This window comes from Ostrinia nubilalis, chromosome 4 (assembly GCF_963855985.1).
Source record: "Ostrinia nubilalis chromosome 4, ilOstNubi1.1, whole genome shotgun sequence".
NCBI classification, from domain to species: Eukaryota; Metazoa; Arthropoda; class Insecta; order Lepidoptera; family Crambidae; genus Ostrinia; species Ostrinia nubilalis.
In genome coordinates, this window is record NC_087091.1 from 3,388,060 (window position 1) to 3,399,864 (window position 11,805).

Below are 11,805 nucleotides of genomic sequence, written 5' to 3' on the forward strand. Positions count from 1 at the left end.
ATTAAGTACGTAAATATTTGTCGGTGGTTCCGGCGACCATTCTGCTGATTTATACCTCTGCTAAGTGCTTAATTTCAAGGAAACATTTCATCGCGGGCGACTGCAATTTTTAATAATCGCCCCAAAGTTGACCAATTTCCCAACTGGAATTGAAAAAGTTGTAAAACTTCTAACACCGGGTTGGGGCAATAGAAACTGGACGTAGGGCGTGGGGAATGTGTTGTCCGATTGTGGATCGAACGCCTAGATATGTTTTAGTGGTTAGAGTTGGGCAATTGCGATTCAGAGGCATAGAGTAGCAGAAGGGACTTAAACTGTCTGAAAAGAAATGTGATTCCTTGCTTCGATCAAACTGTTTACTTGAAAAGAAAGATTCCTTGCTTCGATATGCACATTGAAAGCTTGGCGATACCTAAAGTCTGACACAAAGGTGGTATAAACAGAACCTAAGAAGACTGTCGAACAGTGGTCACAGGGATTTCCTATGTTTTAGATATGGATCCCTTTATCACATCCTTTCTATGGTACACAATTACAAGAAATAGGTACACAAATTAGAAGAGTTTAGTTAGACAGTCTTTTAACATAAAAAGCAATCAACCAAAGACTCATATGTTGTAAGTTGTGTACATGTGTTTATGAAATGGCGAGCGATCGCTCGGCTGAGTGAACTAAATTTTAATATTTCAGTCCAACGACAAATTAACTAAACGACAACATTTACCTTTCTGTACAAACTAACCTGCATTAAGTTGCCCTTGCGATTGAGCCCGTCTGCCATTCCATTCCCGACCTTATTCCATTGGGTATACGATCGTCTATATTGACGGTACACCTATCAAGCTCTGAGCAAACTCACTCCAGGCTTTTGGAATTCCGTCATCTTACCTCTGGAATACGATGGCAAATTGAATCGAACCTTGAGTTTGTAGAAGAGGGTTGAAAATAGCTTGTGTACGAGGTAGTCGTAGTAAATAATTCTCATAGAGACACGTATGAGCTGAAGGTAAGCTAGTTATGTTGCCTTAGGGCACTAAAGTAGGTTGATTCCGATTGTAAAGGATTATACTTACTAGACAAGGGTTGGGAATTTGGGAAGGTGTTTTCGTTATTGCGAAGGTTGAATATTTTATCTGGCTTTTATTTATTCGTGCGGACGACGGTACATCTAGTAAAACACATTTTATATTGTTGTAATAGATGAGATTTTGGAACAAAAGTGTATAGTTTGATGTGCTAGCAACTGTACTACGTCTCATGAACAAAAATCATTAGCCAAATCATCAAAGGTCTACTAGTTTCTCAGATTAGATGCCGATTCTATCAACCACTGTCTACCTATGGGGGTTATAAGGTTCTGTCTGATACCAGGATGTGATCTTAACTCTTACAACCCACAAAAGTAGAATAAAATCAAACATTGATAAAATGAAAATAAGATTCACAAAGCCAAATGCATTAGTTGGCACATTTCTTTACTTTACTGCGAAAGCGAGTCCCGTACATGTTTCCGAAACTCATTTGATCGAGTAATGTTTACTGAAAAGCTACACTTTTTACTGTAGATCGAATAAACTAAATTCCAATCAATATTTGAGTGAATTAACAGTAACGACGTTTGCATTACTGCGGCTAGCCGAATGAGTACTAAAGGGATCTCTATGTTGATATTTGCTTATTAATCGATTGAACACCAAACTTTTTTCTAAATAAATATACTTATGGGTAAAATATACTTAGGCTTAAAGTTTACGCAGGCCACTACCAATCGATTAACATGGAAAACATTGGGGGAGGCCTATGGTCAGCAGTGGACGTCCTATGGCTGAAATGATGATGATGATGATGAAGGCTTAAAGTTTACCTGATGGCAAACGATCGCCACTTGGTCTTGACATGGTCATTCTATGAGGTAGAAAACTTCTTCTAAATGAAGTAGATGATCACCAGCCATCAAGATTATGAAGGTGAAACATCATTTTATGACGAATTTCCCAAAGGCGGTACTCTACAACCAGGAAAAACTTGAGATTCGATCAAAAATTCGGCTAGAGTCAACTAAGCCTGTGATTCGGTCAGACGGCCTTCACAAATATATCAAGACTACACAACTAACTAATGCCATGATAAATTATGACCCCAATGGAATACTAAGACAATAAAAGGCTTATTCCCAATAACCCTCTAATAGATGAGGTACTCGCCCTGGACATAAAACACCCGAACAAAATGTACGGGGCAGTTATAACGCCTCCGATAAATCCCAAGAGGTGGCGCGAGCTGCGTCATATCGAACGCAACAAGTTATGTGCGTGGGATTCAGGGGTGTCTTTGGTCCTGGAATCGTTAAGAAAAAGGAAAAAAAAATAAAACCGACTCCAAAAAACCTACACTAAAAAGTAGAAAAATAATTACTAATTACATACCTACTTATTTATTAGGACGAATTATTAATTTTTATGTAGGTATACCATGATTGATACTTCTGGAGTCGGTGCCAAGATTATGAAACATGTAAAGTTTGCCTGCACCGACTCCAAAAGTATCAATCATGGTATACCTACATAAATATTAATAATTCGTCCTAATAAATAAGTAGGTATGTAATTAGTAATTATTTTTCTACTTTTTAGTGTAGGTTTTTTGGAGTCGGTTTTATTTTTTTTTATAAAATTTTACTTATTTCTTGCTTTTTAGTTAACTAATTATTATGATTCAGATTTGAGACAAACACCCGTATTCACAAACGAAGTTAACTAATTATTACCTTGATGTTACCACTCAAGGTAGGCAGTCAGCCCACCTTAAAAACATGAAAGAATACAACTGTTGGTCTATTTATACTTATAATATTTAAAGATTTATCCTACAACTCCTAAGCATTAAGGAGTTGTACCTACCATGACCAGTTTTTCTTCAAATTCGCATGAAACCACCCTTTTGATAATACCTATTCAACAAAAAAATAATCGTTCAAATTGGTTCATAATCGGCGGAGATATTGCGTATAAAAAAGTTCATCCCCAATTTTCCACCCTTGGGGGTTGTTTTTTTTATTATTAAATTTAAATGGGACCACCCTTGAGGTATTACCTATACGCCGAAAAAAGATTTGTTCAAATCGGTTCATAATTGGCGGAGTTATCGCGTAACAAACATAGAAAAAAAAAAAAAAAAACAAAAAAAAAAAAAAACATACGGTTCGAATTGAGAACCTCCTCCTTTTTTTGAAGTCGGTTGAAAATAGGGTATACTGTACGTTACGTTTTAGCAGTGTGGGACAAATTCCAACCCCAAGGACTTATACAGTGACCGATCCTTCACTGCCCGCATGAAATAGAGTATAGTTTACGTTAAATTTTAGTTAAAAGACGTCCACTGTTAGACAAAAGGCCTCCTCCAAGGATCTTCCGCAGTGACCGATCCGCCGCTACCCGCATCCGCCGTCCCATCCCAATTATGGTATGTTTCACACATACATTTCTTCCACTCTAATTCATTACAGACCTGCAAACTGAGAACAAATTAAATAAAGTTTTTTTTGCAGTGTCTATAGCTTTGTCTCAATCGGAAACTGAATCCTGGACTTCTAAGTAGAGTGAGTCGAAAACTCTCCACCGGACCACAACATCATAACTTTTAACGGTAAAGGAGATGCTGGGTTCTCGGATCGTGAATCGTGACATTAAAACTACATTTTATAAACCAATTTTCTGTAAATTCGACTTGGAAGTAAGTATTGAGTCTCAAGGTACATTCAAGTAGAGATTACAGAGCCTTAGCTTTACAGATTCTTCAGAGATGGTTTACTGATGCATTCACTTCGACTTACTCGTAAGTAACTTACGGTAGTCATGTTGCAAAACCTTTTCCGGGTTTCGTAAACAGGACAGTTTGTTTACACAAACTGTAGGGCAGCGAAATTGTTGTAGGTGTTGATTGAAAGGCCGTGGTTTCACTAATTAAGTTTATTGCCAGGTCTGCACAGTTTAATACACACAATCACAAGTGTAATGGCCGGAGTACGAAACGCTACTGGGCGCGAAAGGCGCTCAAATACATACGTCACAAGATCGAACGAATGAAGGAATGAATGAGTTTTAGTGTTGGAACCCAACATGCTCCACCTCTACAAAAGGAGAGAACTCTTATTTATAAGCAAGTTACAATTACCAATAACAGCTGTGACGCATGTATAGACTTACATAAGATATTAATTTTCATATGAAAGGTGAATACATTTTTACTTATACAAAGCTTAGTTACTCCTCAATGAACAACGATGTCCAAAGGGAAAACAAAAAAATGGGAGTACAGCGCTACAAGGCAACCTATTTGTCACTATGTTACCTAGTTAGTACTTAACATTAACTTATAAATTAATTATTATCATCCATAGGTAGAATACAGATATTACTAATATTATTTAACGTTACTTAAAAATTAACGTTACTTAAAATTAATTATTATCATCTATAGGTAGGATACAGATTTTACGAATAGAGCGCACATGGCTCTTTCTATTAGATCTTATTACTTCTACCGCTCTTACGCGGCCATCATGACCAGGAAAAACCTTAGTAACCCTAGCCATGGGCCAAGACATTACAGGTACATTATCCTCTTTCAAAATTACAATTGTGCCTACCTTTACATTGGGTAAGACATCTAGCCATTTAGGCCTATTTTGCAAACTATTAAGATATTGCTTGTACCACATTTTCCAAAATGATTGTTTAATTTGATTACATAGCTGCCAAAATTTAAGTCTGTTAGAAGGAATATTTGTTACATCATTTTCAGGGTACATTGTTAATGAATTTCCTATTAAAAAATGTCCCGGTGTCAAGTAACTAAAATCATTTACATCTGATGACAATGGAATAAGTGGTCTTGAATTCAATATACATTCAATTTCAATTAAGATTGTATTTATCTGTTCATAAGTTAACAATTGTGATTGTAACACTCTTTTTAAGTGGTATTTAGTGCTCTTCACTGCAGCCTCTGCAAGTCCCGCAAACGTAGGCGAGTAGGCCGGAACAAAATGAAAGTTTATGCCTTGATTGGCAGCAAATTGACATACTTTATTTTGGTGACTACCAGATGCCTGCAGTGAATAGAGCTCAGCTAATTGGTTCCGTGCGCCTTTAAAGGTGCTAGCATTGTCAGAGTAGATTTCCCTGGGCAACCCTCTTCTAGAGATAAGTCGTTTGAGGCACGCTAGATAGGTTTCTGTGGTAAGATCTGATGCGAGTTCAAGATGAACCGCTTTTGTAGCAAAGCATACAAATACGCAGATATAGCCTTTACCCACGTCTCACGCGCGAAAGTTTTACATTTATAGGCCCAGCAAAATCCACTCCAACCTTTTCAAAGGGGCGACTCATAGCGGTCACTCTATCGGCTGGCAAGGAACCCATCAACTGCTTGGAGGCACTAGCCTTGTGTCTGAAACATAATACACAATCCTTAGTTAATTTCTTAACATACATTAAACCGTTTGTAATCCAAAATTTTTGATTTAAATTACACAATAATAGTTTCGGTCCCGCATGTAACAGTCTTTCATGCTCAGACTTTATAATACAATCAGTAATATGACATTTTTTGGGCAAAATAACCTGATGCTTATGTGCATATGGAATATTAGAATGGTGTAGTCTGCCGCCAACACGCAAAATGCCTTTACAATCTAAAAATGGGCATAGACTTTGCAAGGGACCCTTAACAGGTTTATTATTTCTTAAACATGAAATTTCGTCCTTAAAATATAATTCTTGTTCATTCTTAATTATCAACAATAAAGCATTATTCAATTCAGAAGATGACAAATAATTGTAAGATATTTTGTCACCTTTTATGTTGTTTACAAACCGCAATACATAAGCCAACGTACGTACCATCCTGTGTATGCTAGAATAATTACGTAAATGATCAAAAATGTCACCCGTGTATGTGGAGAGTTGACTGGTAGAGAATGCTGACCCGGACTTGGTCTCAGGTAAGTTTGCAGGTAAATCTATTTCAGAGTCAAAATTGTATTTATTATCGAGCAAAATTTCAGGCCCATCCCACCACATGCGACAATCGTGAAGCTCACTGGGTGAAACGCCCCTACTTACATAGTCCGCAGGATTGTTTTCAGTGCTTACATAAAGCCAGCGACAAACAGATAGATTTTTGGTGATCGCTTTAACCCTGTTCGCGACGTATGCATTAAGTTTCATGGGTTCTGCGTGCAACCATGCGAGTACAATTTTTGAATCAGTAAAACAGTAAACATTGTTTATATTATGTATTAATTTTAGCGTGCAATAGACCTTTGACATAAGAATAGAGAGTAGCAGGGCTGCGTTAAGCTCTAAGCGCGGCACAGTCTTGTTTTTGTCCTGAAGCGGATTGATGCGCGATTTTGAACATAGCAAGTGCATTTTTACATTACCATTAAAATCTGTAACTCGCATGTACACGCAGCATCCATATGCCGTAGAACTGGATGCATCTGAGAATCCTATCAATTCAATTTTGTCTGTATTATTAACATGTATATTTCTAGGAATATAAATTGGCTCCATCATAGCTAATGCAGCGGAAAACTCATGCCACGCATGCCTAATGTCATCATCAGGCGTGGAATCCCAGGCGGTTTTAGAAACCCATAACCTTTGCATGATAGCCTTTGCTTGCACAATTATAGGACTAACAAATCCCATGGGATCATACATTTTCCCAATATATGAAAGAATGTCTCTTTTTGTGCAATTATTATTATTATATGGCTCTGGACAAGACATTTCGAACTTGTCATCTTTAACTATTAATTTCAAACCTAACGTCTTTAACAGGCAGTTGTCTTGCTGAAGCTCTATATCATCAAAGTGGCGTTCAGCTGAGGGAATGTCAGTCAGTACCCTATTATCATTGGATGACCATTTATGTGTGTGAAAACTACCTAAGCTTAGGAGCTTGCGAAGTTGTGATTTTGCCTCTAGGATAATATCTAAATTATTATTTGCATACAGGATATCATCAACATATGTGCAGTTCTCTATAATAAATGAAGCCAGAGGATAGGTATGCTTATGTTGCATTGCTAATTCTTTCAGACAGCGAGTTGCTAAATAGTTTGAACTTTTTAACCCATAAGTAACCGTGTCTAATTTTATACACTTAATAGGTTCATCAGGGCTATCCCTCCATAGTATGTTTTGCAAACTAGCATGCTCCGGTATAATACGCACATTTCGAAACATTTGTTTTATGTCGGAAGTAAAGTTAAAATCGCCAAAACGAAACAGTAATAAAATTTCAAACAAATCTCTTTGTACAGTCGGCCCATTCAAAAGCAAATCATTTAAAGACACCTTTTTGTTAGTCTTCATGGAACCGTCAAAAACTGTACGCAATTTAGTAGTTTTACTGTCAGGCTTTAAAACTGCATGATGAGGCAAGAAATAAACTGCATTTTTATTCAATTCATACAGTTCAATATCTACATATTGGCCATGTTGCAAGTTAATATAATCATGAATAAATTTTTGGTACTCAATAAAAAGATATGGATCATTATGCAGCCTTTTCTCTAAGTTTAAAAACCTTTTTAAAGCAAAATTAAAGGAATCACCTAGCGCATCATTGATTTCCTCAAGAGGTAATTTTAAAGGTAAAGAGACTTCAAAACAATTTTCTTTTATCTGAACAGTACTTTTAAAAATATACTCGCAGAGCTCTTGCTCTGATGACCTTTCATCATAGATCTGAGGAACGCTTTCCGTTTTCCAAAATTTACTTAAGGTTTCATTAATGTCAGACTCACAAGTAGTACACTTTAACGTTACCTTGTTGCAGACCTTAGATGAAATATGTGGTAGGGTACCTCCAATTATGTATCCAAAATAAGTGTTGATAAGACGTGGTTGCGGAGTGCCGGCCTCTGATGCAGACTGCTGGCGCTCAGGCAGCACCGGCAGCTCTGTAGGCAGCAGCACCTGGAAAAATACGTCCGCTCCCATTAATACATCAATCTCAGCTGGTATATTAAATTGATCATCAGCCAATTTAATATTTTTAGGTATCAATATGTCAGATGCACTAAATTTGTGTTGAGGTAAATTGCATGTGATTTGATCAACAACATGACAAGTGGCTGAAATTTTATATGGACAAGTTATTGAGTAAATCTCTAAAGGTAAGCAATGCTTTAACTTTGTCCGTGTTGAAGTTATGCCCACTACTTTGACATTGCTATCGGTGAGGTCCAGATCAAGCAGCCTTACTGCCTTTTGTGAAATAAAGGACAGCTGGGACCCACTGTCTAGTAGGGCTCTTAAGTAAACTTCGGTACCATCTCGAGCAATAAGTTTGACTTTAGCTGTGGGTAAAAGTACATCATTATTATTATTATTGCTTGCTGCTAGGGAAGCAGTGCATGATGAGGCCGTATGAGTTTTATCTGAGTTATTACTCTTATGTGCGCTGCAATGCAGCAATGTGTTGTGGGCCTCTTTACATTCTGCACACCGAAAATGATATTTGCATTTTCCGGTGTGAGCCCCCAAACAAATATTACACAGGCCTTTATCCTTGGCAAATTTAATTCTGTCCTTTGCATGCAGTAATTTAAAACTGTTACATAAATAAAGTTTGTGTTTCAACTTACAGTATAAGCATGTAGACTCCTGCGCAGCTGTGTAGGCTACCATCCTACCAACGGCATTGCCTTGCTCCTTTTGCGGCTGGCGTTGCTGCCCGTGGAAGCCCGGATCAGCATTCTCAAGCGCCAGCGCTCTCTTATCCAAGTATTCAAGGAAGGTGTTGATAGTTGGCTCCTTCGTGGCATCTCTTTCCATATGAAATGCGCGTGACGTGTATGCATCTAATTTGCGGTACAAAATACATAATATTATAGCATCCCAAAATGACACGTCTGGCTCCAAATTACTTAAAGCAGATATTTGTTGTTTTACATTAGACACAAATTCTCTTAAATTAACTGCCGTGGATTTTGTGATTGGCTTAAGATCCAACAATAAACAAATATGCTCATTAACGAGTTTGTGTTTGTTGTTGTATCTGTCTTCAATAATTTTAATTGCTTGACTGTAACTTTCACTAGTCAAGGGTAAGTTTTTTACAAGATCTAATGGCTCATTTTTTAAATATGATCGAAGGTAATACAGTTTTTGAACATTGTCAATGGAATCGTTTTGATCTATTAATGAGTGGAATAAGTTTTTAAATGGTACATAATCTGAGAACTTACCACTAAATATTGGTACATCAATTGGTGGTAAATGCAATTTGGACATTGGAGCTGAGTGATTCCTATTATCACGGCTGTTAAGTTCTTGGTCAATTACTGATATGATGTTGTAATAGTTTTCCTCAAAAAGTTCGACATTCTCCTTGTCATCTGGTTGGATAGTTAAAATCTTAATATTTAGCTTTTCGTATTGACTAAAGGAGTCGATCAATTTTTGCCTCTTAGCCATTAAGTTTTCTTTAGACAAGTTTTTAACTGACTGCGGTGTCGAAACAAGTGAAGTTAATCGTGTAATCGTACCTTTTACGTAGCCTCGCGCGGCTATTAGCTCGTTCAGCTCCATTGTCAAAACTTGTCATGCAATAAAATACAAATGCTATAAATCACTATGTGGCTTAAAATTACACACTACGAGTATCACTGCACGAGTTATGTCTTTCGACTTAAAAACAATAGCACTGCACACTTTAAGCAAATGGCGTCGGCGGTAAACAGCGTTGACAGATGGCAGCGGAAACAGCCGAAGCAGCAGCGAACAAGTGAACGATGACCGACGAGAGAACGAACGATGTTGTGCGTTGGCCAATCCTCGATGCGCGCGCGAACTTCAGGCAGCGCGAAGATGGATGTCACGCCCACTTCGTGAAGTAATTTGTTACTCGCCTCGTGTTCCGGCGCCCCCCAACCCGCCGTCTTGCCGGGAATGCCGGGTTGCGTTTGATGACGTTTGATGATTGTTGCAAAACTGACTTGCTTGATATCTTGCAATTTGCTGGTTTTGCACACGATGAACGATTTTTTTTGCAGTATTGAGTGCGTGTTTCTTAATGCGCACTATGCAGATGAATGCAAATTCCACGTAAGTAGGTAATGCAGGAGTTATATTGCGCGATGATGCGGCTCCCGTTGTTGTATTATGTGTGAATTGCAGGAGTTCTGTTGCGCGATGATGCGGCTCCCGTTGTATTATGAGTGCGATTTCTTGATGCGCACTATATGAATGCAGTTTCCACTGTATGTAGGTACAATTGCAGGAGTTCTGTTGCGCGATGATGCGGCTCCCGTTGTATTATGAGTGCGATTTCTTGATGCGCACTATCGGCACTATGTGAATGCAGTTTTCACGTGTATGTAGGCACAATGCAGGAGTTTTGTTGCGCGATGATGCGGCTCCTGTCCCACTTTATACACAATGGTGCAGACCAGGCAGTTCGAAGCTCGAAGGACCATGTAGGGCAGCGAAATTGTTGTAGGTGTTGATTGAAAGGCCGTGGTTTCACTAATTAAGTTTATTGCCAGGTCTGCACAGTTTAATACACACAATCACAAGTGTAATGGCCGGAGTACGAAACGCTACTGGGCGCGAAAGGCGCTCAAATACATACGTCACAAGATCGAACGAATGAAGGAATGAATGAGTTTTAGTGTTGGAACCCAACACAAACATAATACAAATTATAAAGATTTTTATTTAAATATTTTCACTATTACAGATATCATTCATTGTGATTTCAGTGGTTTCTTCAGGTTTATGCACTACAAGAATACAAACTACTAGCGGCTGCCCGCGACTTCGTACGCGTGGACCCCGTTTTAACCCCTTAGTTTCGTAAAAATCCGTTCTTAGCAGATGTCTACACCCTATAAGGAACCTACCTGCCAAATTTCAAGTTTGTAGGTGCTACCTACCTGTCTATACGGGTAATTAGACCCAAATACATGACATCTCAAGTTGTGAACAACTTAACGAACAGTCAGGAACCAAGAAGTTAAGAAGTTCACAACGTAATTCAATATTAACTAGCCATGCATTCTTAACCCTGTCGCAGCCCTAGCGGAGAAGCTCGGTTAAATCAATAATCAGCTTACGGGGCGAATTTATGCTGGGAATTATTTACGACGAGAGCGAGCGGCTACTGAGTGACCGAGCTAAGCGAGCGGTTTGAGCGGCACTGTTGGAATATCCAGGATATTGGTTTATTTTAAGCAGAATTTTCTTCTTGTTGTAAAACTTTGTTAAACAAATTTCAGGTTTTATTAAAGCGAACAAAGATCAATCGATTTGGAGAAAGAGTTTCGTGCGTATCAAGAGAAATATAGACCTTCATAACTTTCCTCGCCAGAATATCTGTAACCAACATATGAACAGAACTAGCCTATCATTCTGGACAACACTAAAATAGGTAGGTTACTACTTGTACAGGTAAGGCTGTAAATAAAATAGTTTATTTGCCTTTTAAACAAGGAGTAAGTATACAGCATCTTGTATCACTGATTGATCATCTATCAGCCATTAACAGCGTAACCCATTAACATTATCAGCATGCAAATTCAGATATGTAAGTGATCGTGATGAAATTGTAGCTTAATGATGGATCATAGTGCTGATTCAGATTTGAGACAAACACCCGTATTCACAAACGATGCTTGCTTAAGTGAAGCAGCAAATTGAACGTACAGCGTTAAATGGAGATCTGTGATAGTAATGTTTCTGAATACGGGCGAAAATTTACACTTATTAAGCATTCAAGTACCTACCT

At 38.1% G+C, this 11,805-nt stretch overlaps 1 protein-coding gene across 1 annotated transcript; it reads right to left on the minus strand.

Moving 5' to 3' along the window:
* Window positions 1–7,446: 7,446 nt before the first annotated feature.
* LOC135088484 (uncharacterized) lies at window positions 7,447–10,702 on the minus strand. Its single transcript, XM_063983309.1, has 3 exons — window positions 9,266–10,702; window positions 8,663–8,878; window positions 7,447–7,991 (listed from the first exon to the last, which is right to left on the minus strand). Exons 1-3 carry the CDS (start codon window positions 9,606–9,608, stop codon window positions 7,957–7,959), a joined length of 594 nt encoding a protein of 197 aa, XP_063839379.1. The 5' UTR covers window positions 9,609–10,702; the 3' UTR covers window positions 7,447–7,956.
* Between the last annotated feature and the right edge of the window lie 1,103 nt (window positions 10,703–11,805).

What these genes read in the sequence shown, in the direction of transcription:
- LOC135088484 (XM_063983309.1), bottom strand. Translation starts at nt 9,608, where the DNA reads ATGGAGCTGAACGAGCTAATAGCCGCGCGAGGCTACGTAAAAGGTACG. An exon ending in TGATGTACCAATATTTAGTG is followed by an intron (nt 8,879 to 9,265) that starts GTAAGTTCTCAG and finishes ACCGCAAATTAG; the next exon opens with ATGCATACACGTCACGCGCA. An exon ending in GGAGTCTACATGCTTATACT is followed by an intron (nt 7,992 to 8,662) that starts GTAAGTTGAAAC and finishes GTATTTTTCCAG; the next exon opens with GTGCTGCTGCCTACAGAGCT.